The sequence below is a fragment of the Chionomys nivalis genome, chromosome 13 (genome assembly GCF_950005125.1).
Source record: "Chionomys nivalis chromosome 13, mChiNiv1.1, whole genome shotgun sequence".
NCBI lineage: Eukaryota > Metazoa > Chordata > Mammalia > Rodentia > Cricetidae > Chionomys > Chionomys nivalis.
In genome coordinates this window covers 25,576,512-25,601,633 of record NC_080098.1, presented here as the reverse complement: position 1 = coordinate 25,601,633, position 25,122 = coordinate 25,576,512, and the positions used below count along the sequence as shown (strand labels likewise).

Below are 25,122 nucleotides of genomic sequence, written 5' to 3'. Positions count from 1 at the left end.
CAGGCTCTCAGGGAGGAATACTACAGTGTCCCAACCAGGCAGATGAAGAATTCAAAAGAAAAGTAATTGTTTACAAATTCTAGAACATTCAGCTTCTAGAACATGCCCAAGCTTCAAGGTTTTTTTTTTAATAAAAAGAAACACATTTCACTTCATAAGTGTGTGCCTTTGTTGATTCTGTGTGCACACGTGTAGAGAGATCAGAAGTCAGAAGTCAACCCAATGTGTCTTTTTCATCACTTTCCACCTTGGTTTTGGAGACAAAGTCTGTCACCTTCACTCAACGCTTGCTCACCCGGAAGTCTATTCTGGGCAGCAAATCTAGGTCCTCACACTTCCTGGCCGAACACTTACCAACTAAGCCACCTCCCTAGCGTGACACTTTACTTTTGAATTAAGTCTTGAACTGCTTTTGCTTCTCTGTGGAGAGGTTTGCTTCTCTTGTGGCTTTCCATATGAACCTAAAGCATAGAAGCTGGACTTCATTGTTTGAGCATTTCTTTATTTATTTTTAACATTTTCTGAGCTCATCTTAGCTTCGTGCCTGAAAGATCGCAGGAACTAGGGCAGACAGGAACAGGAACAGGAACTTAATAGGATGAACAAGTATGTGTCTATCATTTGGGCCTTCATTTGCACCAGTGGTTCTCAACCTGTGGGCCAATGGCCCCTTGGGGGGTTCATATATCAGATGTCCTGTATAAAATATATTTAAATTACAATTTATAGCAGTAGCAAAATTACAGTTATTAAGTAGCAATGACATAATTTTACAGTCGGGTGTCCCTACAGCTTGAGGAACTGCATTAAAGGGTCGTAGCACTAGGAAGGTTGAGAACCATTGATTTACACTAAGCTATTTTGAATACTGTATTTTCTGCACTGCTTTTGTAAGTTTGAAAAAATATTTTAAAAATCTTATTAAAATGTTTTCAAAATGAAGTTTATACTCATGGTTCAATGAAGTTATTTTGTAGCCATGTCAATAAACTTTAAGTGAGATTTTCACCTTATATAACCAGAAATTCCCAGTATGTTATCAGAATACTGGGTCTGCTCTCAGACAAACACAGCTGTTGTCTGGAGAAAATAAAATGATTAGGAAGGGGAACAGGAGGAGGGAGTGTCAGCCAAAACTAACTCTGTATGAAGAAGCCGTAAGGAAATCTGATACCTGAAAACTAATTAAAAGATAAAAATGCTAAAAATTAAAAAAATAAGATAATACAATTAGCTGAGAATTCAGCTTCCTATGAAATGCACCCGACCATAGGTATGCATACTTACCTTTATTGTAATATCAAAAATAGCAAAGGATAATGCTGGGATTTTTCCTTCCTTTCGACTCAGATTCCCAGATCCAAGGTCTCACTAAATTACAAACACTTTGAAGAAGAAAAGTTCGCTTCAGTTCCTGGGTTTGAGAAAAAGACAGCAACTACTGGGAAGTGGTATCTGAAGTCCACACAGCAGAGTAAATTCAGGAGCCAACTGTGCAGAGACAGTGGATCAGATCACTGAGGGGTTTGGGTAAGAGGCCCAGGAGGAGCCCCGGGGCAAGCGTGTCAGGAAGAGGAAAGAAATTTATCAAAGGAGACTAGGAAAGGTGTAAGAGATACTGGTGTGAGAGAGAGAGAGAGAGAGAGAGAGAGAGAGAGAGAGAGAGAGAGAGAGAGAGAGACCCAGAACCACAGGAAAGAAGAGATCCCAAATCCTGCTAATGGGGCTAGTTACACCCACAGCTGGAGTTGGACTTGCTGTCAGGGGTTTGGTTCCATGAACATGAGGAGAGAAGCTTGAACCTGAGCTGTAAACAATGGGTTAGGAGGTGGGAAAAGAGGAGGGTTCAAACGCAGCCCCCAGAACAACCGCGATGCAGAAGTAAAAGGAAGAACAAAAGTGACCGGAACAAGAGTCTCAGTCCAGAACAAAACTGTCATGGTAGGTGCACGGATCCTTGGCTGGAAAATCTGAGCCCTAATATGAGATCCATTTGAAGTCTGATACTTCTAGGCGAATGAGAGATGATCCATCTGTGTTTGAAGTCAGGGGCCCCGTGCGTAGTAGGGAGCGAGAGTCGGAGGGAGATACTGAGAAAACCCCTTAAAGTAACAAAGATAACACCTCATAAGGTGGGGACTGAAGGAAGGTGGACAGCCACGCTGGGACGGAGAAGGGTTGGGGCCAAGGGAAGACAGGACGGTGCAAACAAGGGAACTCCTTCAGTTTCCTGGCAAAGCCAAGGCAGGATTGCTGTGAACAGCTAGTGAGAAAACAGGAGCCCTTAAGACCGATGCACTAAAGGATTTTGGGTAGTTGCCGTTTTCACGTGCGTTAGCAGGAGCCCTGTTGTCAGAGCCAATCTTCTGAGGAGTTGTGTGTTCTCCCAATCCCAGGAGCAGGAGACGGTGTGATGTGGACACGGACTGTGATTCATCAGACACAGGGTGGCTTCAGGGAAACTGCCAAATAGCTACACTTCAAGCTGAATGGAGTAAGGAGATTGGTTCGTGTAGGCGATGCCCTTGATTGTCTAGCATCCTGGAGAGCCTATCTTAATCTAGCGTGTCAGTATATGCCACTCTCCCTTGCGACTTAATTCTCTATCCCTTGGGCCATTTCTCTGGTCCTGTTCTCCTAGCTGTCCCTTCTCTGTGCTCAGCCCTCAGCAAAGTTGTCATCTGTTATTGCTCATATTGTGTTTCAGCTTTTGCTCTCTGTGTATGTCCTGTTCTCCGAGCTGAAAATTATGCTCAGGAGGGACCGTGGTTCTCTAGTGTTTCCCTGAGCCTGGCGTAATGAACCTCGAATGTATCAGGGCCACTGAACAAGACTGAACTACTTACCACCGAGCAGCTCGGGAAGCCACTTGCTTCATTTGAAGGCAGATGATGCCATCAGTCATATAAAGTACTTGCCTAGCTCATGCAGCCCCCTGAGTTAAACCCTCCATACAGAAAGGAGAAAGAGTCAGGGGGAGGAAACCTAAAGCAAAAGACAACGAGCAGGGCCAGGGAGATGACTAGGATGTGTTTGGTCCCCAGAACACATGTAAGAAAGCCAAATACAGTGGCCCACATCTGTAATCCCAGCACTCCTACTGGGAGACAGCAAGTGGAAACAGGAGAATCTGCCTCAAGTTCTACAGTCCACTAGCCTGGAGTATGCAGCCAGAAACAGAGATCCTGCCTCAGAAACAGAGATTCTGCCTCAGAAACAAAGTGGAGGAGAGAATTGACTCGAGGAAGCGGGGAAGCATTTCTCCGACCTCCCTGTGCACACTGTGGTTTGGGTTAGGTTTTTTTGTTCATTTTTTGTTTGTTGTTCAATTGTTTGGTGGCTTGACACAAAGGAGAGTCACCTGGGAAGAGAGAAACCCCAATTTAAAGATTGCCTCCATTAGATTTGCCTGTAAGCAATTCTGGGGGAGGGATTTTTTTGACTAATAATGCTGTAGGAGGGCCCAGTCCAGTGTGGGTGGAACCCACCGGGCAGGTGGTCCTCGGCTGTATTCAAAATCAAGGTGAGCGAGCTACTGCAAGAAAACCAGTAAGGGACATTTGTCTGTGGCCTCAACTTCAGTTCCTGCTGCCTGGTTCCTGTTTGAGTTTCTGCCCTGTCTTTCTTGCAATATTTAGTGTCAGCTGCAAGATGAGATAAAGCCTTTTTTTCTCAATTTGTCTTAGGTCATGCTGTTTATCACAGCAGTACAGAAAAAACAAATGAGGACATCATGGTACACACTTACACACACACTGTGCATGCACACACACGTGCACACACATGCACACCAATAATGTCTTCTTGTAAGATAAGGATCAGAAGATCTCAGAGCTTATCTAACCCAGGTCCTTCATTTTATAGCTGAAGTCCAGAGAAGTCAACTTGATATCAGTCACTGGTTTTCTCTTTGACAGAGTCGATGGGTGATGTCACTCTAGTGTTTGGTGTTGATTTTCATCCCAACCTAGTGTTGCTTTATTCAGAATTTAATATGCTTTGATGAAATCTAAACCAAATTGGGCTGGACTACTCAGACCTGGAGGCAACAGTGTCAGAACCAAAAGCTGGACATATCCTGGATGGAATATGTTGGGAGGAGAACTGTTTATTTTGGTTTGCAGTTCCTGGGGGATTGAATCCATGCTGGCGGGGAAGACATGACAAAGACAGCAGGCAAGCGAAGCATGGCAGCAAGAACAGAAGTTGGATGATCACATCCAGTCAAACCCAGGAAGCACAGAGAAACAGCAACCTCCAGCTCCTAAAGATTCTAGAACCATCCCAAACAGCAACATCATCTGGAGACCAAGTGTTCAAACACATGAGCTAGCACATGACAGGGACTTTCATATTCAAACCACAACAGTGTCCATGGAGAGAAATTACTCGCTTGGAAGAAGCACCAAGCAAGATGATGGGAAAAGTGTGCGTGATTGTCTGGCCCAATAAGAAAGGGATGAAAGTCCAGCGTGTCCGAGGAATTGGTCCCTCTCGTGTATTTGGCAGATTTACATGAACACAGGGAGGACTGGAGAAGAGATTTAGCCGTTAAGGGAACTTGCTGCTCTTCCACAAGACCCAGGATCAATCCTCCAACACCCACACTGATCTGCTCACAACTTTCTGAACCCCAGCTCCACAGGATCCAATACTCTCCTCTGGTCTCTGCTGGCATCGGCAAACATACAATTGTGCATACACACAGGGACACATATGTACATGAATAAAAATAAAAGATCACAGGGATAGCTTCTGGAAACTTTCTGACCTCTACATTGCTCTTCCAATGTCTCGATTGATGCGTTGCTTATACAATTGCAGGCCACTTAGTGACGAGTTGCATTCTGAGAAATGCGTTGGAAGGTGACTCTTCTTGTGTTAACATCATATAATGTACACATCCACACCTAGATGGAATTGTTTATTATTCACCAATGCTACATGGCATATCTTATTGCTTCTGGAATACAAACATGTATAGCTGCGACTATGAATATGAATCCTTTAAACAACTAAAATGCAATGATAAATATCTGTGCATATGAATACATATAGATATTAAAATACAGTAGCAATACTGGGCAATAGAATTTTTAACTCTCTTATAATCTTACATGACCACTGTCACATATATGGTCCATCACTGACACAAGAATCTTATGTTCAGGACTGTAGTTCAGAACTTTCTACAGACAAGCAGTGCGGTTAGAATTATCAAGTTTTATTCTCAGTAGCCCTGGTTGTGTTTTCCCTTAAAAAATAAACATACTACGCTGTTTGCTTTTAGACATCATTTTCTTACAAGCTCTTAAGAAACAAAGCCCCTTGAGATGTGGACAATCTGTACCCTACTTATTTAAAACAGGCTAAAATAAATATTTAACATTGCATCTCTAAGTATTTGGTTAGCTGTGTTATTGTAATTGCTGTTTATTTTAGCTGGATCGTGTCCTTATGCTTCCAGGAGTCTTTCTGATCTTAACAGCAGCATTGCTTTTACATTCTGGGTAGCCCAAATAGAGGTGAAAACTTGTACTTTTGATGCTTTATTGTTTCAGCAAGCCTGGGTTACTATATGAAGAATACTATAAATTGGTTGTTTTAAACAAAAGTATTTGTTGCTTACAGGTCTGGAGACTGAGAAGACACGAATCAAGGCACTGATCTGGTGTCTGCTGTGGTTCCTGGCTTCCCCCACGGACACCTTTGTGTTATATTTTTGCATAACAAAGAGAAGCAGCTTCATGCCTTTCATGTCTTTTGTCTGTGTGTTCATATGTGTAGGTGCACATATGTGTCCTAGTGTGCATGCACAGGTGGAGAGCAGGAGATAACCTTGGTTTCCATTCTGCAGATGCCTTTTTTTTTTTCTCTTTTAGAACAGATCTCTCACTGGCATGGAATTCTCCAAATCCACTAGACTGACTGACCAGCAAGCCAGAGGGATCCACGTACCTCAGCCTCCCCAGTATGAGATCAAGGATGTACATCCCCATGCCTGACATCTTTTGAGTTCTGGTGACTGAACTTAGTTTCTTCTGCTTGCAAGGTGAACACTTGACCAAATCAGTCCCTTGCTTATTTTTAACAATGATTTTTTTGTGTGTGAATTTCATATATAAGTACTGTATTTATGTCATTCCCATCTCTCTCTCTCCCACCAGGCCCTCCTGTGGTATGTCTCTGCTCCTCTGCTCACCAACACTCTAAGCCACTTCACAAGGCCTTTATTCCCGGGATCTGATTCCTGCTGAAATATTCCACCTGCAGGGGCCATCACAGTGCGGATGTACACTTAAGCATGTGAACTTTGGAAAGATGCTTTCAATCCACAGCATTCATTCCTCCAAAGAACCCTGCTCTGATCTATTTGTGAGGACACACAGTTCAGCTTATAACACACATGCGCGTGCGCGCACGCTCACACACACACACACACGCTCACGTATGCAGTGATTTTTTTGAGACAGGTTCTCAACATAGCCCTCTCTGTGGCTGTCCTATAACTCACTATGTAGACCTGGCTGGCCTCAAACTCATAGTTCTACCTGACTCTGCCTCTTGAGAGCTAGGTAAATGTTGACTCTGACTCCTAATAAGAACCATGAGCTTTTGTCCCCATTCCCAGCTTCCTGCATCATCACAGTGACTTCTGGGCTCTCACAAGGGATGTCACGATGCTTCATCCTGCCAAACATCCTCAGCTTCCATGGGATGGGTGGATAGGGGCATTCAGATCATTTCATATGAAATTTTAATGAGACGACTCTTCAACATGACCCATTTCTATGCCTTTCTTCATTTAAAAAAAGGAGGGGGTGGTGGCTGGAAGCCAGAGCCTGACTTTAACCAACAATTCAGTTCATTAGCGCTAGCCACTGCAGTAACCGCTTGATTTATCTCATTTAACTTGAAGATTTTCCTCCAGCCCAGTCAATTGCTTGTTTAGTAACCTTCCACTCGAGCTTTTACAAAACACTCAAGGAAAATAAATGGTTGACGAAATGAAAAAAATATCAAATCTAGCATGTGAATTCCATGGTTCAGCTCCACCTCTGTTTTATGTCTTATATAGCTTGAAGGAAGTAGCTCAGCTGCCTCGGGTCCCCTTTGGAAGCACCGTCCTCTCCTTTGCTGTCACTTGAGTTTTCTATCCACAGCACGCACTCCCGCCTAGTCAAATGAAAGCTCTCTTGTTGTGTGGTTCCTAGCTTTATCAGATAATTTAGATTATTGAGTAGTAAATGAGAGAGAGAGAGAGAGAGAGAGAGAGAGAGAGAGAGAGAGAGAAAACTGTTGTGAAATATCTATCTAAAGTTAAAAAAAGTAACTTCTATGTGAAATCCATCACCTTTTAATTTGATTTCTTTGCTAGAAAGGAGAGGGAGTGATGGGCAGTGAGTGGTGGGCGTCTCCCTGGCATCTTCCGTGCGCTTCTACTCTTAGACAAAAGGCCTAGAAACTGCTCTTGCCTAATGATATCCTTCTGTCAGCGGTGAAGCCAACATGGAGAACGACACACCCTATCATCGCTCTGAGTGCAGCCCACTGGGCTGGTGGGCTGGCCCTCCCATCCCTGGGCTGCCCCTCCCATTCCTACCCTTACCGCCTACCCCTGGCTCCAGAGCTGTCTCTCCAGCTGGGATTTATGTAATAAGAAAGTCCCTGGAACATGCAATGGGACCAGCATTGGTCCCTGAGATCCTCTCTTACTCTAAGCCTGAAAAGATGGAAACATCTGGCAGCCACACGGGTTGCTCATCTTTGCTCTCCTGGCTTGAAAATGGACAGATGAGCCTGGGAACGCTGCGAGTTAGATAAATAGCACAGCTGACCCGCTGTGGTCTGGTGGTTCATGGACCAGAGAGAAAGAGACTCACGCAGCCCTAGCTGGCTCTTGCGGCTGCTGTGGGGTCAGACAGGAACATGTGGATGCCATTGTGCTCCCCAAATGCTTCCCACAGGAAGGAGAACAATTTTCTTGATGCGAATTTCCCTACGAGTGCCAAGCAGCCTTCCTGTTTCACTTCAGAGGTCGCTTTGGCGCAGTGCCTGATGGGAGAAACCTTCTGTGGGGGACAGCACAGAGCCCTTCATTCCGGTCCACATCAAAACTCCATTTCCCCCAGGCACGTTCTTTGCCTTCCTCCATTGTTCGTTTCCACCACTGCTTGCTCACCCTCTTCCATGCCGGCCCCTCACACATGAGCCCTGAGAAGCCCAAGCACAGCAAAGAACGGCACGGCGTGGAAGGATGGCGGCTCCGGGTGCTCCTGCATCTTCCTTGCTCTTGGATGCAATGGGCAGGCTTGTTGGAGGAGAGTCGTGATAAAGCTACACTTGCTCATCTTTTGAAGCCTCCCGACTGCAACCTTTTCCTTAGGGGACTGAGAGCCATCTAAGTCCGACAACTAAAGCTCACACTGACCTCCTAGCTTGTGCCCACCTGAGACTGGGAATTGTTCTTAGATTTTCTTTTATTTAGTGTATTCATTCACCATTTCAGCCATATCCCTAATGAACTCTGATCCCACTCAGCCACTTCCTGTGATCTTCTCTTCCGGCTTCCTTCGTTCCCATGAATCCCCTCCTATTTTCCCTTCTCTTACGTGGATGTGAGTCACTGTATTCAATTAGGGTAGTTGCTTATTGTAAACTGGTGGTTATTTTCTTGAGCAAAGGTACCTTACCAGCAGATATTACAACTGAGAAACACGACACCCCTTTCTCAAGCAATTACTAACTGCCCATAGCTCTTTCTGCAGGAGTGGGGCCTCATGACCCCGCCCATCGTGGATGGAATATTGAGGGGCCCTGTCTTGTGCAGGTATCCAGCGCTGTTGCTAGTTCATGGAGCAACAGCCATGCTTGCCGGCATGGATCCACTTTCTTTCCGAGAATGTAAAGTCGATTCTTCCCACAGGTAGGCTGACGTGCTCACCCTAGGCTGGGTCTCTCTCTGCTGCCAGCGTTGTTCTCATAAAATTTACTAATTCCTGGATATCCAAAGGCAAAACCACAAGGTGTTGGACTTACAGAAAAAGCTGAAGTGCTCTGAGCAAAAGATTTATCTTTCAACTAGCGGGCTTCCCAGCATCAAGACAGGTCAGTAAAAATCACCCACAGGGAGTTTTCCTATTTATTAAAAGCAATTAGCTTATTAGAATAAATGGAAAGCACCTACCAGCCAGGTCAAGAGACCTGGAAAGCCAGTCAGGAAGAGATTAGGATCTGAGATATTGATTTTCCTATTTTTAACCAAATTTTTACAATAGAGACTAGTTTTTAAAGGTAAGATTTCACAACAGAAAAAAAACAGTCTTTTGCTAAGAAAAGAGAGAACCAATATGTGGATTACTGATTTGCAAGACTGGTGGCCTGGCCTCAATGTAAATGACCTTGAGAGAAGTTGAGAGCACCATCTGAAAAAGGGAACTGAAGAGATTCCTAAGCATGAATATAGGGCAAAAAGCAGAATGTCCAAACTCAGACACTGTTTCAAAAAAACGAAATTCCACGGCAACCCTCAGAAAGTCTTACTTTACAGTAGACTAAAATGTAGTCAATCCAGGTGCTACACAATTTTACTTAATTAGACCTCCTCTCCTCTTGGTGCTATCATTGTTGTCTGTTAGAGGTGGGGTGAGGAAGGTAGGAAGGGGAGGTAGAATGTAGCATTTTCACTCCGGCTTCCTGTCCCGACTCATTGCTCTAGCAGACATTGGACCTCCACTCCACCAGGGGGCAGGCTACAGAGTGCAGCTCATAGCAAGGGCTAAGGCAGGTGCAGGTAACTAGGCAAGCTGCATCCAGAGTAGACCCAAAGTCACTTCCCTGTTAGACTCTCTCTTCAAGAAGACTGCCAGTCTCAGCTCTCCGGGACTTTCTCAGGCCCAGTGTATTCTCCGTGTCAAATGGATGAGACGCCAAGTAGTCCTTATACACCCCGTCAATCAGCTTGGCAGCGTTGTTTCTGTCAAACCAGCAGTCTACCTGCTCTTGCCCATTGTAAATCTTCCTTTGTTTCCAGACCACTGGCACTCGGCGCCCCTTCACATTTAGGATAGCCTCAGGCACCCCTTCTGCCGGAAATGGTTGATTACTGAGATTCTTGCCAGGCACTGCAGGAGCTTCTATAAGTTTGGCATCCTGGTTCAGGAACTGACCTGAGAGAGGGGAAAAGACGGATGTAAGTTGAATACAGACAGCAGCTGCTACCTAGCGTTGGTCTCTGGGGCAGGAGGGTTTTTCATGGACCACTGTCCTAGGCTAGCCGCCCCCTCCCCCCTCCCCAGCACTCATTTATTACCCAGGCTGTAACAAAGCCTGTGTACCAGACTATGTGGGGAGGAGAGAATGAGATTCTCCTCATCACAATCTGCCCCTTCTGGAAACTGCCCTGCTGCTAAGGCTGAGCCAACAAATGGAGTTAGCGCAATCTCGGCTAAATTGGGAGGACAGCGTGGTAGCTGCTAAGTAGGACGCGGGGCCGTGTCTTTCCTCTCCTTTCCTTGGTAACAGATCCCCCTCACACCATCCCTCGCTGCTATGTACTGGGGTAGAGTAGTGGAAGCAGTCAACTCAGTTTGGCCCTGACACTCAGCCTCAGAATTTTCCAGGTCAAGCGAGGGCATTGCTCTGGCCAAGGGAATATGGATCTGCATCTGTGAGACAGTGCTTATGCTTGGCAGCCAAACACAATGAAACACACCGAGCTCAAGTGCCAGGAAATCCTGCCTTCTAAACCAAGCTCTGAAAATGACTCAGTCTTTAGTTTTGGGCAGAGGGCCCACGTGAGATTGCACGTTGAGGAAGGCCAGCCAGCATGCCCTGCCCGCTGCTCACAACAACACAGATGACTCCTGGGAAAGGCATCCGCCTCTCGTGCCCTGGATCTGCTTCTTCTTGCAGAATGGCAAGAAACCAGCTCTTTGGATGACTGCTCCCATCTCTTTGAGTTCTCGGAAGTCCAGTGAGAACTGGTGTATAAGACCCGCCCATGAAATAAGAAATACACATTTCAGGGCTGGGGAGATGGCTCAGTCAGCAACGTCCTGGCTCCACAAGCTTCAGGACCTTAGTTTGGTCTCTGGAGAGCATCATAAAGGCAGGCATGGTGGCATCTGTTTGTAAATTCCAAAGATGGCTGGGTGTGGGGCGGAGACAAGAGACTCCCTGGAATACCACGAGCCAACTAGTCTATAGCTATACGGAAGTTCTAGGCTGGTGAGAGGCCCTGCCTCAAACAAAAAGTAGAAGGCATCTGAGAAACGATACCCAGATTTGTCCTCTGACCCCCATATGCACACATAGCCCACACATACATGAACACATGCATAACAAAAGAGTAACCTAATTTTCCCATGCTATATGAAGTCGGGCTTTCTGCATGTGGAGTTCTGGCATCTTTGTCAATGCAGATTTAATATACATGGGGGAACATACATTGGTAGTGAACGTGTGGACTTCCTTCTTGTCATTTACCCATAAACAATACAGTCCAGCAACTACTTGCATCGGACTCACAGTGCATTGGGTATGGTAAGTAATCTGGAAGTTATTTAAAACGGAGAGAGGAATGTTAGTAGGTTTGATGCAAATGCTGCATGTTTTATACAAGAGACTTTCGAGCATCCTTAGAGTTTTTTCTCTTGAGAGATCCTGGATCCAGCATCTTCATAAGATGCTGAAGGATAACTTAACACAGGACCACACTCCCACTGTAATCTTCTGTCAAGATCATTATATTGGCCACATGAATGCCCTTCCAGGAAACCCAGTTCCATCCTCCGATTACAGACTGAGACATGCAGTCACCTACCTAATAGGCCATGGCAATTGCTGGAAAGTCCTTTGCTATTGGCAATATAGAAGCCCAGGTGGTTTCGCTGGAAGGGTGCTGGCTTTTTGTAGAGGTGAATGAGGATGACGAAGGCAATGGTACCCTGGATGGTGACAGTGACATTGGCGTTGGCAGACACTGACACCTCCAGTCCCCGACTCCCTACCACCACACTCTGGTTGCAGGGGAGGACCAGCCTCTCTCCGCCATCCAGGATGACCCTGTTCGGTGTGATCTCAAGGTAAGATCTCTCTGGCTGGTTGATGAGGATGGTGATGGTCCGGAAGTATGTGCGCTGTTTCTTGTGACCATTTGGAGGCGCTGGGGCCCCAATAAGCTCTCCATTCACAGTCACACCTCAAAGGCGAAGAAGAGCACAGTGGTTAGAAAAGCCATGCCCATGTCCTGGCTAAAGACATCTGTTATGGTTTGCATTTGAACTGCCTCTCCAGAGGCACATGCCAAAGGCCAATCTCTCAAATCATGCTTCTATTTTAAGAGGTCAGGGAAATTAGAAGGTAAGGGTTACTTGGAGGGAAGAGGGTACTTGGGAGATGAATCGTTGGGAGTATCTTTTGACACCCTATTGTTTCTCTGACTCTCTACTTCCTGTCAACCATGATGTGAGCCCCTCTGTCTCATTCCTCTACTACCATGATTTTTTGCCTCACCGTGGACCCAGAATTGATGGAACCAAGTTATGAACTCTGAAACCGGGACCCAGAATAAATCCTTCTCCCTTAAGTTTAATGTCACACATTTTGTTATCGATACAGAAGCATTGACAGTATCTAATGAATGTCCTTCTACCTTTCTTATTTTTCTATCTGTCACCAAGACTATTGTCTGGACTATACCTGTCGGCCACTAAGTGGTTGGTGACTGAGTGAGTGAATGAGAAAAGCCATGAATGCGTTTCCTTCCATGCTTAAATATAGGAATATAGGAAGGGAGATGTAGGTTTGGGTCAAACTGTCATAGAAAGTGATGAATATCTTCATGCACTTGCATTCTTGTGACATTCCAGTGTCTGCTGGTGTCATTCTGATGGACACTGTGTCTACAAGCTGTCAATAATCATAATTTAGATCCTTTGATGTCGCTGAGCAGGATTCAAAGTTCAGATGCCTTTTTTAATTCAGAAGGCCACTTTCTTGTACCTAATATGAGTTTGCCCTTGGAAAAGTCAGCTAAAATTTGAATCTGAAGTTTCTTGTCTTATAAAATGTGGGAGAAGTATAAAACCTAAGAGAATTGGGAGGTGGCATCACAGAAAGAGGCTTGTGTGAATGCCATTAACTGCCCTTGAGTGCAACTTCCTTTCTGTTTACTACATCACAAGCACAGCTGTGCCTTTCCAGCCTCCGTGAGAGCTAGGAGCTGGATCCCAGCGTTCAGTGCGGTGGCACTGCACAGTGAACAGATGCAGTTGCAATTGGGGTATTTGGAAATGAGTTTGATGCATGTTGTATGCTTTGATTTCAGGAAAAGTAACTTTCACTAATAAAAGGCTGGTACATAATTAATTCTCCTTTTGCTGCTATGACAAACGTCTGAGTGAAATAAGAATGGTTTCTAAGGAATAAGAGTGGTTTATTTTGGTTCACAGCTTCAGAGGGATTTCAGTTCTTTATGGTACAAAAGGCACAATGTGGCAGAGAATCTCAATGAGGGTTGGGACCAGGAAGCAGATAGCATAACAGCAAGGAGCCACGTAAAACATATGTGTCCCTTCCCAGGGACACAATAGTAACAGTGACTTTCTTCCTCTAAATAAGCCCTATCTCCTGAGTTCTATAGCTTCCCCAAACACTGCCATCATTTGAAGACAAAGCATTCAAAACACAAAGGATGTTACACAGTCAAATCTTATTAAGCTCTTTAGAAGGAGTGTCTCCATGGAGGGATATGGTTAGATCACTGACTCAATGCCAGCTGCCTTTCTAGAAAAAAGAGATTTAACTTTGAGGCTAGAAAGAGCTATGTGATAGAGAGCCTTGGCAAGCAGACACAACCTGGAATCTCCTAGGAAGAGACTCTCCAGGACAGATTGTCTACATTGGGTTGTCCCGGGGGAAGGGGGGGGGGCGTGTCTGCAGGATGTTGTCTTCAGTTGATTGATGAAGGGTCTACTGTGGGCAGCACTATCCCCTAGGCAGAGGGTCCTGAACTGTTTAAGAGTGGAGACATTGCTTTCTGTTCTTGACTATGGATGTGCTATGGCAAGCTTCTTTAAGTTCCTGCCTCTTTTCGTTCCTCACAGTAATGAAGTATAACCCGGGATTATGAGATAAAACAAGCCCTTTCTCCCCAGGTTACTTTGTTCAGGGTGTTTCAGCCCAGACACTGAAATAAAGTGAGGACAGCCTGCAAGAAAACCATCTGATAAAGGAGATCGGGGAAGCAAACTTCATGTAATTCCATCACAAATGCCACCTGTGGGTCATAACCTGCCTTGCCAGGACACTTACTGCTGAGTACCTAGCAATAATGGAAGGAGCGTGCCAAAGCCAGTCCTCACTTGCTGTGCTGTATTGCTGGCCACATGGCTGTCCCCAAGCAATGAGTCACCTGCAGTGTGCTCAAAAAGCACTTCCTATGCTCATTTCTTATACTTCGTCTCTCAAGAGACCTAAGGTAGCCAAATCCCTGTTCACATAAATTCATGAGCTGTGTATTTACTGTTTGGGTTTTCAACAGAAGTCTCCAGGGACTATGACCTGCCTACCACCACAGCTTCTGAGTGGACAGATATAACAACAGTAAGATGTGATAAATTACTATAGCACTTGAGTGTTCCTACCCATGATTCAATCATGTATGTAATAGTCCATGAGACAGAACATTACAACCTCCATTTCACATGATGGCCACTACAGCTGCTAAGGTGCAGGCCCAAGGCCACACTGGGGTATAAAGTAAGGGATTGCTTCTGTGTCCAGAAACTTCGTACAGTGCCCTTATCAATCGGTACATGCTGAGCATCCAGGATGTCTTTCTTCTATAATTGGCCATTCACCTTCAGCACAGAGAACGAAATGCCCCATCCCCAGGCTTTACCTAGGTACCACAGAGAAGGTAGTACTTACCAGAGTCCAGGTGATCAGAGACCAACCGCAGGATGTCCCCAGGCTCTCCGTCAATGTTAAAGCAGACAGTGAGTTTGCTTAAGGGGAAATCCACAACAAAATGGGGATCACCATCCACTACCGGGAGCAAGAGAAAAAGACAAGAAAAAAAATGTGTATTGGGTAAATATTACTTTATGTTATCAGATGGATTGTTTCTTTAATCATAATCAGAAGGCTGAAAGAATAGTGTTCTCAGTTCTAAAGAAGGAAAATATGCAGAAGTGTAACAATGCCCCAAAGTTATGCAGCTTGTACATGGTAAGGGTACACTGACTCCTGGTCTCTTGAATTCGGATGTAACAGTGTTTCCATCATATCTGAGACAGCTAAGCCTTGAGATGAACGATGACAAGAAACAAGAAGGGAGATGTTTTACACATTTCCGACTACTGCCGAGTTTGACTTCCCACGGGTATATGCCTATCATTTCCCTTGTCCCTTAACTGCCTCCGTGAGGAATGACGCATCAGAGCTGAAGAGACGGCTCGGTGGCTCAGAGCAGTGGCTGGCATGCGGAAGATTGATTCAGGCCAGTTCCCAGCACCCACATGGAGGTTCACAGCCACCGACAACTCCTGTTCCAGGGAACCAGACACCCTCCCCTGGTCTCCGTGGGCCCGGCATGCTAGTAGTACACAGACAGACATGCAGGCAGAACGCTCAAACTCATAAAATAAGAATAAATACATCTTAAAAGAATGAAAGAGTAGAGATTCTTTCTCATCTATGCCAAGAGTGCCATGGGGAATAATCCTTCACCAAGGAAGTCTGGAATATCCAGTCCTCACCCTGAGGATAGGTATGAATCAGGCCAACACAAAGTTTAAACTTACTGAAATTATTATGGAGTTTTTGAGTATACCCAAATTCTCCTGTTTCTGTGCCTATGGCACTGGACATCGCAGGTATACTGTGGCCACATCTGGATTTTGACACAGCTGCTAGGATTCAAACTCGGCTCCTTAGACTTGTGCAGTAAGTGCTCTCCCCACTAAGCCATCTCCTCAACCTCATTATGGATTTTTCTTCCCTTTTGGTAACCCACTTGTTAGTTCTAGACTGTGATTCTGTAAATTCTGTAGACTGCACATCATGTCACAATGTCAACAGGTTGGACACTCCCACTACACAATCTCATTAACCATATCGTGTAGGCTGCTGGTAACACTTGGCACTCACAGTGGAGCCCAAGGCAGTGCCAGGCAGAGTGAAAATCACTAGAAGGCCAAGCAGTACAGTCAGTGATGATGGCAAAATTCTCTCTTTTGGGTCACACTGATGGTGTAAGCCTCAGCCCTCCAGTTTCCATCTCTGCTAGAAATACGCAGTGTTACCTCTTCCTCAGCAGACCCTCCTAGGAGTCAACACCCATAATCTTCTCTTATTTCGTATGAAATTCAGTTTCTCTCTGGTTTATACATAAGACCATGTGATTGGGAATACCTCTCTGCTCGGTGTGAATACGTGGACACGAAGCAGGGAGGTGTGGCTTGGAACTGTGTGTCTGGAGGAGTTCAGTCTTTTCAAGCTGCACGGAAATTCCTGTCTTGCGTGTCACTGCTGAATCCCCCTTTCCTTCAAGACTGTCTCTCAGGAAAAACAGAGAGAATCCCATATCTCTCACTGTGACGAGCTTCAAGCCCCACGTGAATGGAACGTAAAGAAATACAAGGTGAGGCTGGAGCTCAGTTAGTACAGGCCGTTGCCTCCCAAGTAGCGGGGCCTGAGTCCAATCCCTAGAGAGCATGTAAAAAGCCAGGTGTGGTAGCCTGTGCTTTTCAGTCTGGGTGACGGTGAGAGAGGTGGATCCCTGTAAGCTGGGCATCAGCTACTCTCTCTACCTGAAGTCCTGAATCAGGGGAGATCCTGTCTCATATGAAAGGTGGAAGGTACCTGAGACTTTCTCTGAAAGCCACACACATGTGCACCCCCACACACATACAAACATATGGGGGGGGTGTTGGAGAACACAAGGTCTTTGCCGTGATGATAGAGACAAAATATCTAAAGGAGACACCGTTTCTTGCCGCCTTTGGCACAGGTGTGTGGGACATAGCTCGCCTGAACTTTGTCTGGCAGTGTCTACCATGCTGAAAACATCATTTCCACCCTGATCCAGTACAAGGGACGTTGTTACTTGTTCCCCCAGTATGTGGAGGAGTCCAGCAATCATCGCCACAGGCAGCATCCCAGAAAAAGGTTGACCTGCATTCCACAGCCCATCTGCGCTTTAGAAAGTGCATTCTCTCCGTGGGACTCTTTGTGCTTCTAGCCCCACGACTAATTACTGCAGTGTCCCTGGCTTTGTGAACACAGACATCTGGCCATTGGGAGAATAAAGCCCGGACATTCTTCCATCCAGATTCTTACTGTATTATACTCTTGGAAGATGCTGCCAAAAAAGAAATTTTACTATGTCTTCAGTCTCTGCTTCCCTTCAAACCCAAGGATTCAAAAACGGCAAAAATTTTAAAAAGAAAAACTCTGCCTATACAGCCAGATATCTTTATTTTTCTAACACCATTTTTATATTTGGGACAGAAGTGGTTGGATGCGTAGTTCAGCTCTCTAAAACCCAGGGTCCTTTAAAGCCGACAATGAGCAAAAGAAGCCTCCGCTCTCCACCTCCTCTCTTGGGTCATCTCTGTGGTGTTCATAAAATGACTTGTGATGGTTCTAGTTCATGTGTCTCATGCTGCTGAATGAAACGGGTTATGGGAACACATTCTGTGAGCTCCTGTTTTTACTGGCTTCAGAGAATTCCAAAAATTCCTTACTCATCTTACCTGATGTTTTAGTGATTTTAATTCTTGGGCTATATGATTTCTTGAGAGCAGGTCCTGAAAAAAACACAGAAAAGAATAGTTGTTATGTGCTAGAGATGTGTGGAGAGGCACAGAGAACAGCAGCTGGAGATGAGAAGCCCGTAACAGGTTTCAGATACGTTTGTAATAACTGTAAGAATCAAAAAAGGCAAAGATCACAAATTCCAAGCTAGCCTGGGCTATATAGCGAGACCCTATATCAAACAATGAGACAAAAATAAAAGAATTAAAAAGACTCTCTGCACATAATCTAGGGCCCGCAAGATGACTCATCAGGTAAAGGCACTCGTGTTGACACCGAGCCTGACAACCTAAGTTCAATCCCTGAGACGTACAGAATAGAGGGGAAAAAGCCCAACTCCCTCATGCTGTCCTCTGACCTCTCCTTGTGTTCCGTGAACCACCATCCCACAGGAGCACACACATGCAATAAATGAATGCGATAAAATAAATAAACAAAATAACATTTCAACTAAGTATATCCGAATGAAGAATCACTAACTTTGCCAGCAGAAGCATCTGAGACAGGAAAAAGCTTGCACATGCAGACATAAAACCCTCAGTTCATTTCGAGAACTACACACCCCAGGGGAGAGAGACTGCTAAAAGTACTAGAACACTCATTCTATGCCAAAGGACTCGGGCTGAATAGTCAGTCCTGCCAATGGACCTTCATGGAACTTATTATTATCCCCACTTCTAGGCAAGCAACTGTACTCGTGGGGAGGTCCACAAGTGTTCCGGATTTCACAGCTGCGCGGGAGGGCCCAGGGATCCTAACTTCATGTTCTCTCTGCCATTGAATGTTTGTCAGAGCTTAACGTGAGAAATAAATTAGCCAACATTTGTGGGATTCTGGGAGGGCCTGGTTAACTTCTGTCTCCTCTCTAAGAGATGAACATTTGACAGGAACAATAAAAAGCGTTATACATGAAAAGCCAGGTTGCTTTCCACACTCTGGTGGTAGTAACGTTGCAACCCTTGGCTTTGTTTAAACTTCCTCCTGCCACTAAGGACTCTGTCAACTGACATCAAATGGCAAGTGTCCACACTTTTTTTTTTTTTAACACATATATAGTATTTGTTTCTATTTTGTTGAGACAGAATCTGACTACATAGCCCAGGCTGAGCTCGAACTCGCTGTCCTTCTGTCTGAGCCTGAGGCGCTGAAGTCAGTGGGCAACATTTCTCAGCCTCCTGCCATTCTTTTCACGGCTCTTATGAGCTACGCTTTTATGACGAGTTTAGCTATTTGAGAGGGCGTCTGGTGACTGTACACTTCATATACGGCATTGTTTATAGAAGTGCAAGATGCGAACACAAAACAGTCTTCTGCTGAGGTTTCCTTGGCCTTACAAGGAATTTGCTTTGTGCTCACACACAGGCCACTCCTGAGGCTTTGCTACCTGGCTGCACGTCGGCTCCTCGCAGGCTCTGCACCACCGTCTCAGGGCCTGTGACTGCAGACATGCCACGGCTCTCCTCCAGCCCCCCTGTGTGGAGGCCTGGCTTCTTCAGCTTCATGGAGGTGAAGGGGGTCAGGAAGTGGTAATTCAAGGCTAAAGCCTGGGCCTTCTGCCTCAGCTGCTCCTTCTCTTGCTCGCTGCTGCTCTGCACCCAGGAGCTCAGCAGTTCCTTCACAGTGAGGTAGCTCCAAAGGCGCTCGATGTGGTTGGGGTCCTTCCCACCGTCACTGGTAGGCCCAGGGGTCACTGTGACGTCATTCCCCAGCTTTTGAGACTCCACGGGGATGTCTTTTTTCAGGATGACAAATTTCTTACTGTTGCTTGCAGTGACCTCCACGTGGAACTGATCAAACTTCCTGTCTACCATCTTCCCAGCAATGATGATCTCGGAGCCATTAAAGTAGTTGGGAAACAGGGTTCTGGTGGCATGCTCCACTACATCCGGGGGATAATCGATGCGAATGTCAGAGAGAAGCGGGGTCCGAATCTCATCATAGAACCTGCAGAGGAAGGACAGAGAGAATCAGGAGCTGGCTGGGCTACAGGCGGTCAGTCCAGGAGGAAATCAGGCTTACAGAGGGTGTGGGTCTGACGACACGCAGGATCGTCCGCTGCACTACACTTAGCGCAGGATTCTGATAGCAGATGGCGTAGCAGTCACTGGAGCCTCTCTAATGAGTGAGCCTTCGCTCCTTCACAAAGCTTCCTGGGACAGCAGCCTTCTTGGAATTAATCAAAATCTCCCACTGCCTACATCAACCTTTGGTTTCTTGAAATAGTCTTCATGGGGTACAACTTCAAAATTCCTCAAAACATTTGCTATATTTCCTTTCTACACACCTAAGTTTCTCCAAGGTTTACGCGTAATTTGTTTCTTGAATTCGAACGCATGTTACGAAGGTGCTTGAAGCAGCAGGTTAGTCTTTGGCACTCTTGTCTTGACTCTAAGAACTTTTGAGGGACACAGCATGTTTCCATTAGCATTTCCTGTGGGCCTGAAATGACACGATGGGCACTCGCTTTTCAACGACCTAGACAGTGAAGGCTGTGGGGTCTCTCTCCCCCACCCTGTCTTGGGACGTTAACAGTATCCCTTTCACAACTACTAGCTGTCTCCCTAAGTCTATCCTCTCCTTTTCAAATGGTAGTTTTCTAAGTAGGCAGATTTTGTTGTGGACGGTCATGGCCATGAGGTCACACTTTCGCCCATGAACAAGAGCTAGGAATTGTATGTACATCTTCCAAGACACTGGCATCCAGGAAGATAGCTTGTGCTCACTTTTGTGGCTTTTATTCTTGCTGGGACTAAAAATCAGAAAGGACATAGACTTAATTACAACATTGCAGATAAGGCTAACTCCTAAGGAAGTGAGGCACAGAGCGATGAAGTCCTGGGCCCCAGAATGACTATCTGGAGTAGAGGCTAACCTGCATCAGCTATCAAAGGAGCGTTAAATAAACCACTTAGTAAGCCTTTACAGCCAGAGGTGTCTGTACGGCATCGTAACGTCTACCTTATCTACTTATCTTGTAGAAATCTGTGAGGATCATAGGAAATGATGGGGATGGATAGATATATAAATTGGGTTTGTTTTAAGTTCTCAAGAAATGCAAGGTATAGAAGGCATTTCCAGCAGAACGGCCGTGTAGCTAATGGTTTCAATGGAATTGCTTTTCCTTGTGACCTCCTGATTTTTGTTCTATGGTGCAGTAAGTTTTCTCTCTTTGAATCTGGTTTTGAGTAATTTTTTATGATGTAGGAAGTAGATCTATGTGCTCACTTAACTCTTTCATTGAAATCCTAGGAGAAAAATGGTGGCCAGTCCCTTAGCAACCGCCTGTGTTGATTGCATAGCTCAGAGACTGTCAGTCAGGCTTATGATTCATAAATTTCTTTGATTGTGGCTAACAAAATCTAGATAAAGCAGGCTCTTCCTTTGAAATAGACCCCATATTTGCACACTGAAGCTTGAGTTACGTTGTGCTGAACCTGGAGACAGCACTTAATTCAACCAACAAAAAAAAATCATATGCCATGATCAATAACATGTTATCTGTCATCAGAAATCTAAGTTCTAGATTTTTCTACCACTATTTTTTCCACAAAAAAAAATTTTTTGAGTTTTCATCAGTTTTAATTGATTATTTTACTTCAAATTATAACATCATTTCACCATTTATTTAAACTATCATGCTATCAATTATAACCCCACATGACCATTAATGTGCAATAGTCACTGTGCCAAAACTTAACTTTTCCCATTAAACAACCATCAGTTATAACCGTCATGTTGCAGAAGAAGAAACTGAGGCAATGGCAGTCTTAAAAGCCTACCTAAAGTCACAAATTAAACTCAAATCAGATTGGTTTCAAAGAACGTTCTGAGGCAGGCAGGGTGGTACACCCAGGTAAACCTGTAGGGGCTGAGATAGGAGGGTCACAAGTTCAAGGCCATATGAGGAATTTATCAAAACCTATGTCTCAAACTAAAATAACAGAAAGGTTAGCTCACCAGTGGGTGAATCTTTTACTTAGCATACACAAGACCCTAGGTCCAATTACTAGTGCCACAAAGTAAATAATTTTTTTTTTTAAATAGGACTAAAACACACTGCAATAATTCTTCAATGCAGCGAGCTGGCTTCATTTCCAGCAAATGTGAGGATAAGGCCCAGACAAAGATCTTCTCAGCCTCTGATTACAGCGTTATCCTCAGCTCTGGATTCTTACTGCATCTATCCTCAGGCCCCGCCCCGGCCTCTGGTTATGAGAAGACAGACAACAGACCCAATGAGTTGTTCTCCTGCCTTCTCCTCCTCATGAACGCGTCGTGTAAGACCACAGTTCTCCAGCGACAGTTTCTCTAACAGTTTGAAGTCCACGTCATTGCCGATGCCGATGGTGAAGATGCAGATCTGACCTCCAGTGGCTTCTTTGGTGTTGCTCAGAATCTTCAGGGTATTGGTCTCCCCGAAGGTGGGTTTCCCATCCGTGAGGAAGACGATGAGGGACACACTCCGATCTTCAATGTCATTCTGGGCTACATAATTGTTGAGCAGTTTGATGGCCTTCTGCAGGGCCCCATTGATGTCTGTACCTGGAGAACACCACACAGGACAGCTCATGACTTTGCAGTCACCTTCTACCTCTGAATGTACTGTCACATGCATGCAGCAAAGGCCTATCAGGGCTCAGAATCAAGGCTGTTCTGAGGCATGGCATCTCTGTCCACTCACCAGCGTTGGGTCCTCTCAACAAGCAGAGTTGCCCAACCATTCCTCTGAGAGCTCACTGGATGCCCAGGGACCAGTCAGATAAAAATCAAGTCAGATGAAAATCAAGACCACACCTGACACTTAAGGAGAACAGACCCCTTATCTGCTAGGGTCCTTCAACACACGTGAAATAAACTATTTCACTCTGAGAGCCAGGTGCTTTCCACCCTCTCATTTTATGAAGAGGAAGGAGGCAAATGGCTAACAGACGGTGGAGCTGAATTCAAAGACAGAAAATCAAGCTTCAGGAGCTGTGCTCCAACCTTGAAAGTACATTTCATAGAGAATGCAGAGTCCTCTGATGTGCTCCAGCAAAGGACTGGGCAAGTGTCAAGAAAAAAAATAAATGAGAGATAGCTTAGTGGTTAAGAGCTCTTACTGCTTTTGCGGAGGACCCAGAATCAGGAAGCTCACAACTGATCCAGGGAACATTGCCCTCCTCTGGACCACATGGGCACCTGCACACATGAGGTGCGCATAAATTCATAGTTATACACAAATACATATAAGAGAGAAAGGGGAGGGAGGAATAAAGAAATAAGAAAGAAAGAAAGAAAGAAAGAAAGAAAGAAAGAAAGAAAGAAGAAAGAAATAGAAAGAAAGAAAGAAAGAAAGAAAGAAAGAAAGAAAGAAAGAAGAAAGAAAGAGAAAGAAAGAAAGAAAAAGGAAGAAAGAAAAAGAAACAAAAAGAAACAAAGAAAAGAAAGAAAGAGAGAGAAAGAGAGAGAGAGAGAGAGAGAGAGAGAGAGAGAGAGAGAGAGAGAAAGAAAGAAAGAAAGAAAGAAAGAAAGAAAGAAAGAAAGAAAGAAAGAAAGAAGAGAGAAAACAAATATGGATTCTTAGGTTTGGGTTCTAAATGAATATAATACATATTAGCTTATTTCTAAAGATGTTTATTGCCTCTCGGTGAAACACACCATTAGCAGATAATCACTGAGCATGCATCGTGTGCTAAGAAGCATGTTAGGACTTAGGGGCTACAAAGAGGAAGGACTTCACAGTCTTGTCAATTTCTGCCATAGATAATAACTATGATATTAAATCTAATATTTAATTTCCCCTGTCCAATGATAAAACAGTTCCAATAACGGGATGGAAAATGACTACAAGGAAATGGAAATCTTCAGATGGAGGAAGGCTGGCCTGAGTGTTTTGCATACTGTTTCCACATACAGAAAGTAGAATTAACAGATGTGAGAACTCCACAAGATAGTGCATCTGCCTTTGAGAAAGGGTTAGATGGGGGCTGGTGAGAAGGCTCATCAAGTAATGGCATCTGCTGAGCAAGGCTGACAAGATGAGTTCAGGTCCCAGAACCCACATACAAGCTGAAGGAGAGAGTCAACATCAAAGACATCCTCTGACTGCTGTGTGACCGCCATGTTACACATGCTCTGCCCCCAATAATAATAAATTTAAGATGTTTTTCTTTTAAAGAAAGGAATCACATACAGCACAGTGCGCACCAGAGTGCCTGGTTCTGGAGTCTTCGAAAGTTCGCTGTCTCCATGCCCCTGTCCTAACCTTCTACACACACAGCAGGCACCACACTCAAGATGTGTATGCAGTGACCTGGAGACCAGCCCTCTCTTCCTTCCACTCTAGATCCACAGCACGGCCCAGGGCATCTAAGGTTCTCTCACCATGCTGCAGCTTGGGCAAGAGCATAGCTTGTTTTACAGGGCAGTTCCATCTGCCACTGCTCGAGTACATAGAAAACACTGGGTCGTGCGCTTGGCTTCAATTCTCCATCCTAGGGAGAGATGACTCAGCAGTTAAGATCACTTCCTGTTCTTCCAGAAGATTCAAGTTCAGTTCCCAGAACTCACATCAAGTGGCTCACAATCTGTAATGTCAGCTCCAGGGGATCTGATGCCCTCTTCTGGTTTGCAGGACACTCCCACATAGGTGTCATCAATTTATAGAAACAGGCACATGCAAGTAGATTAGAAATAAACCTAAAAATATTCTCCAACTAAGAACAATTTACCAAGACCAGCTTCCTTGTTCAGGATCCAAATTGGGGATGGATTTTTCCAATTATAACCTGACTGAAGGTCTAGGGGTTGAGAATTTACAAACTTGAAGAAATATAGGCACCTGAGAATATTGTTATCACTGCTTTCTTTGTTAGTATCAGCTTCAACTCTCAAAGCCTTGTTTCTTTGCAGAAAGCGAACCTCTGATCCTGTCAAGGCTGGGTGGAAAGGCTGGGAGAAAAGGCTCTTACCTCCAGTGGGAGACAGGAGGGAGAAATGGATCTTACCTCCAGTGGGAGTGGGAGACAGGAGGGAGAAATGGCTCTTACCTCCAGTGGGTGACAGGTGGTAGATATAGAGTTTGCCACTCCTGATGTTTTCGGGAGTCACTGGCAGCAGGTGGTCCTTCCACGCTTTAATCCGGTTGGAAAACCCAATGATATTGAAATGGTCCTGGGGTCGGAGGTCATTGAGAATTGTGACGAGAGCTTCCCTGGTCTAGGAAAAGACAAAACTCAACTTGGTCACATCTGGGCTCATTAGTCCACATGTTCACTGACTAAGAAACTGACAACCAGGAGCAGTCTTGGGATTCGTATT

At 45.0% G+C, this 25,122-nt stretch overlaps 1 protein-coding gene across 1 annotated transcript in view; it reads right to left on the bottom strand.

Annotated features, from left to right (window-relative positions):
• Window positions 1–4,917: 4,917 nt before the first annotated feature.
• Window positions 4,918–25,122, bottom strand: part of Itih5 (inter-alpha-trypsin inhibitor heavy chain 5) — a 101,960-nt gene continuing 81,755 nt past the window's right edge. Inside the window, exons 8-14 of the mRNA XM_057787506.1 lie at window positions 24,852–25,020; window positions 22,056–22,365; window positions 19,208–19,767; window positions 17,763–17,816; window positions 14,935–15,051; window positions 11,825–12,202; window positions 4,918–10,169 (exon numbers count right to left, since the gene is read on the bottom strand). Coding sequence (XP_057643489.1) covers window positions 9,841–10,169; window positions 11,825–12,202; window positions 14,935–15,051; window positions 17,763–17,816; window positions 19,208–19,767; window positions 22,056–22,365; window positions 24,852–25,020 — 1,917 coding nt within the window. The 3' untranslated portion in view covers window positions 4,918–9,840. The remainder of the gene's footprint in view (window positions 10,170–11,824; window positions 12,203–14,934; window positions 15,052–17,762; window positions 17,817–19,207; window positions 19,768–22,055; window positions 22,366–24,851; window positions 25,021–25,122) is intronic.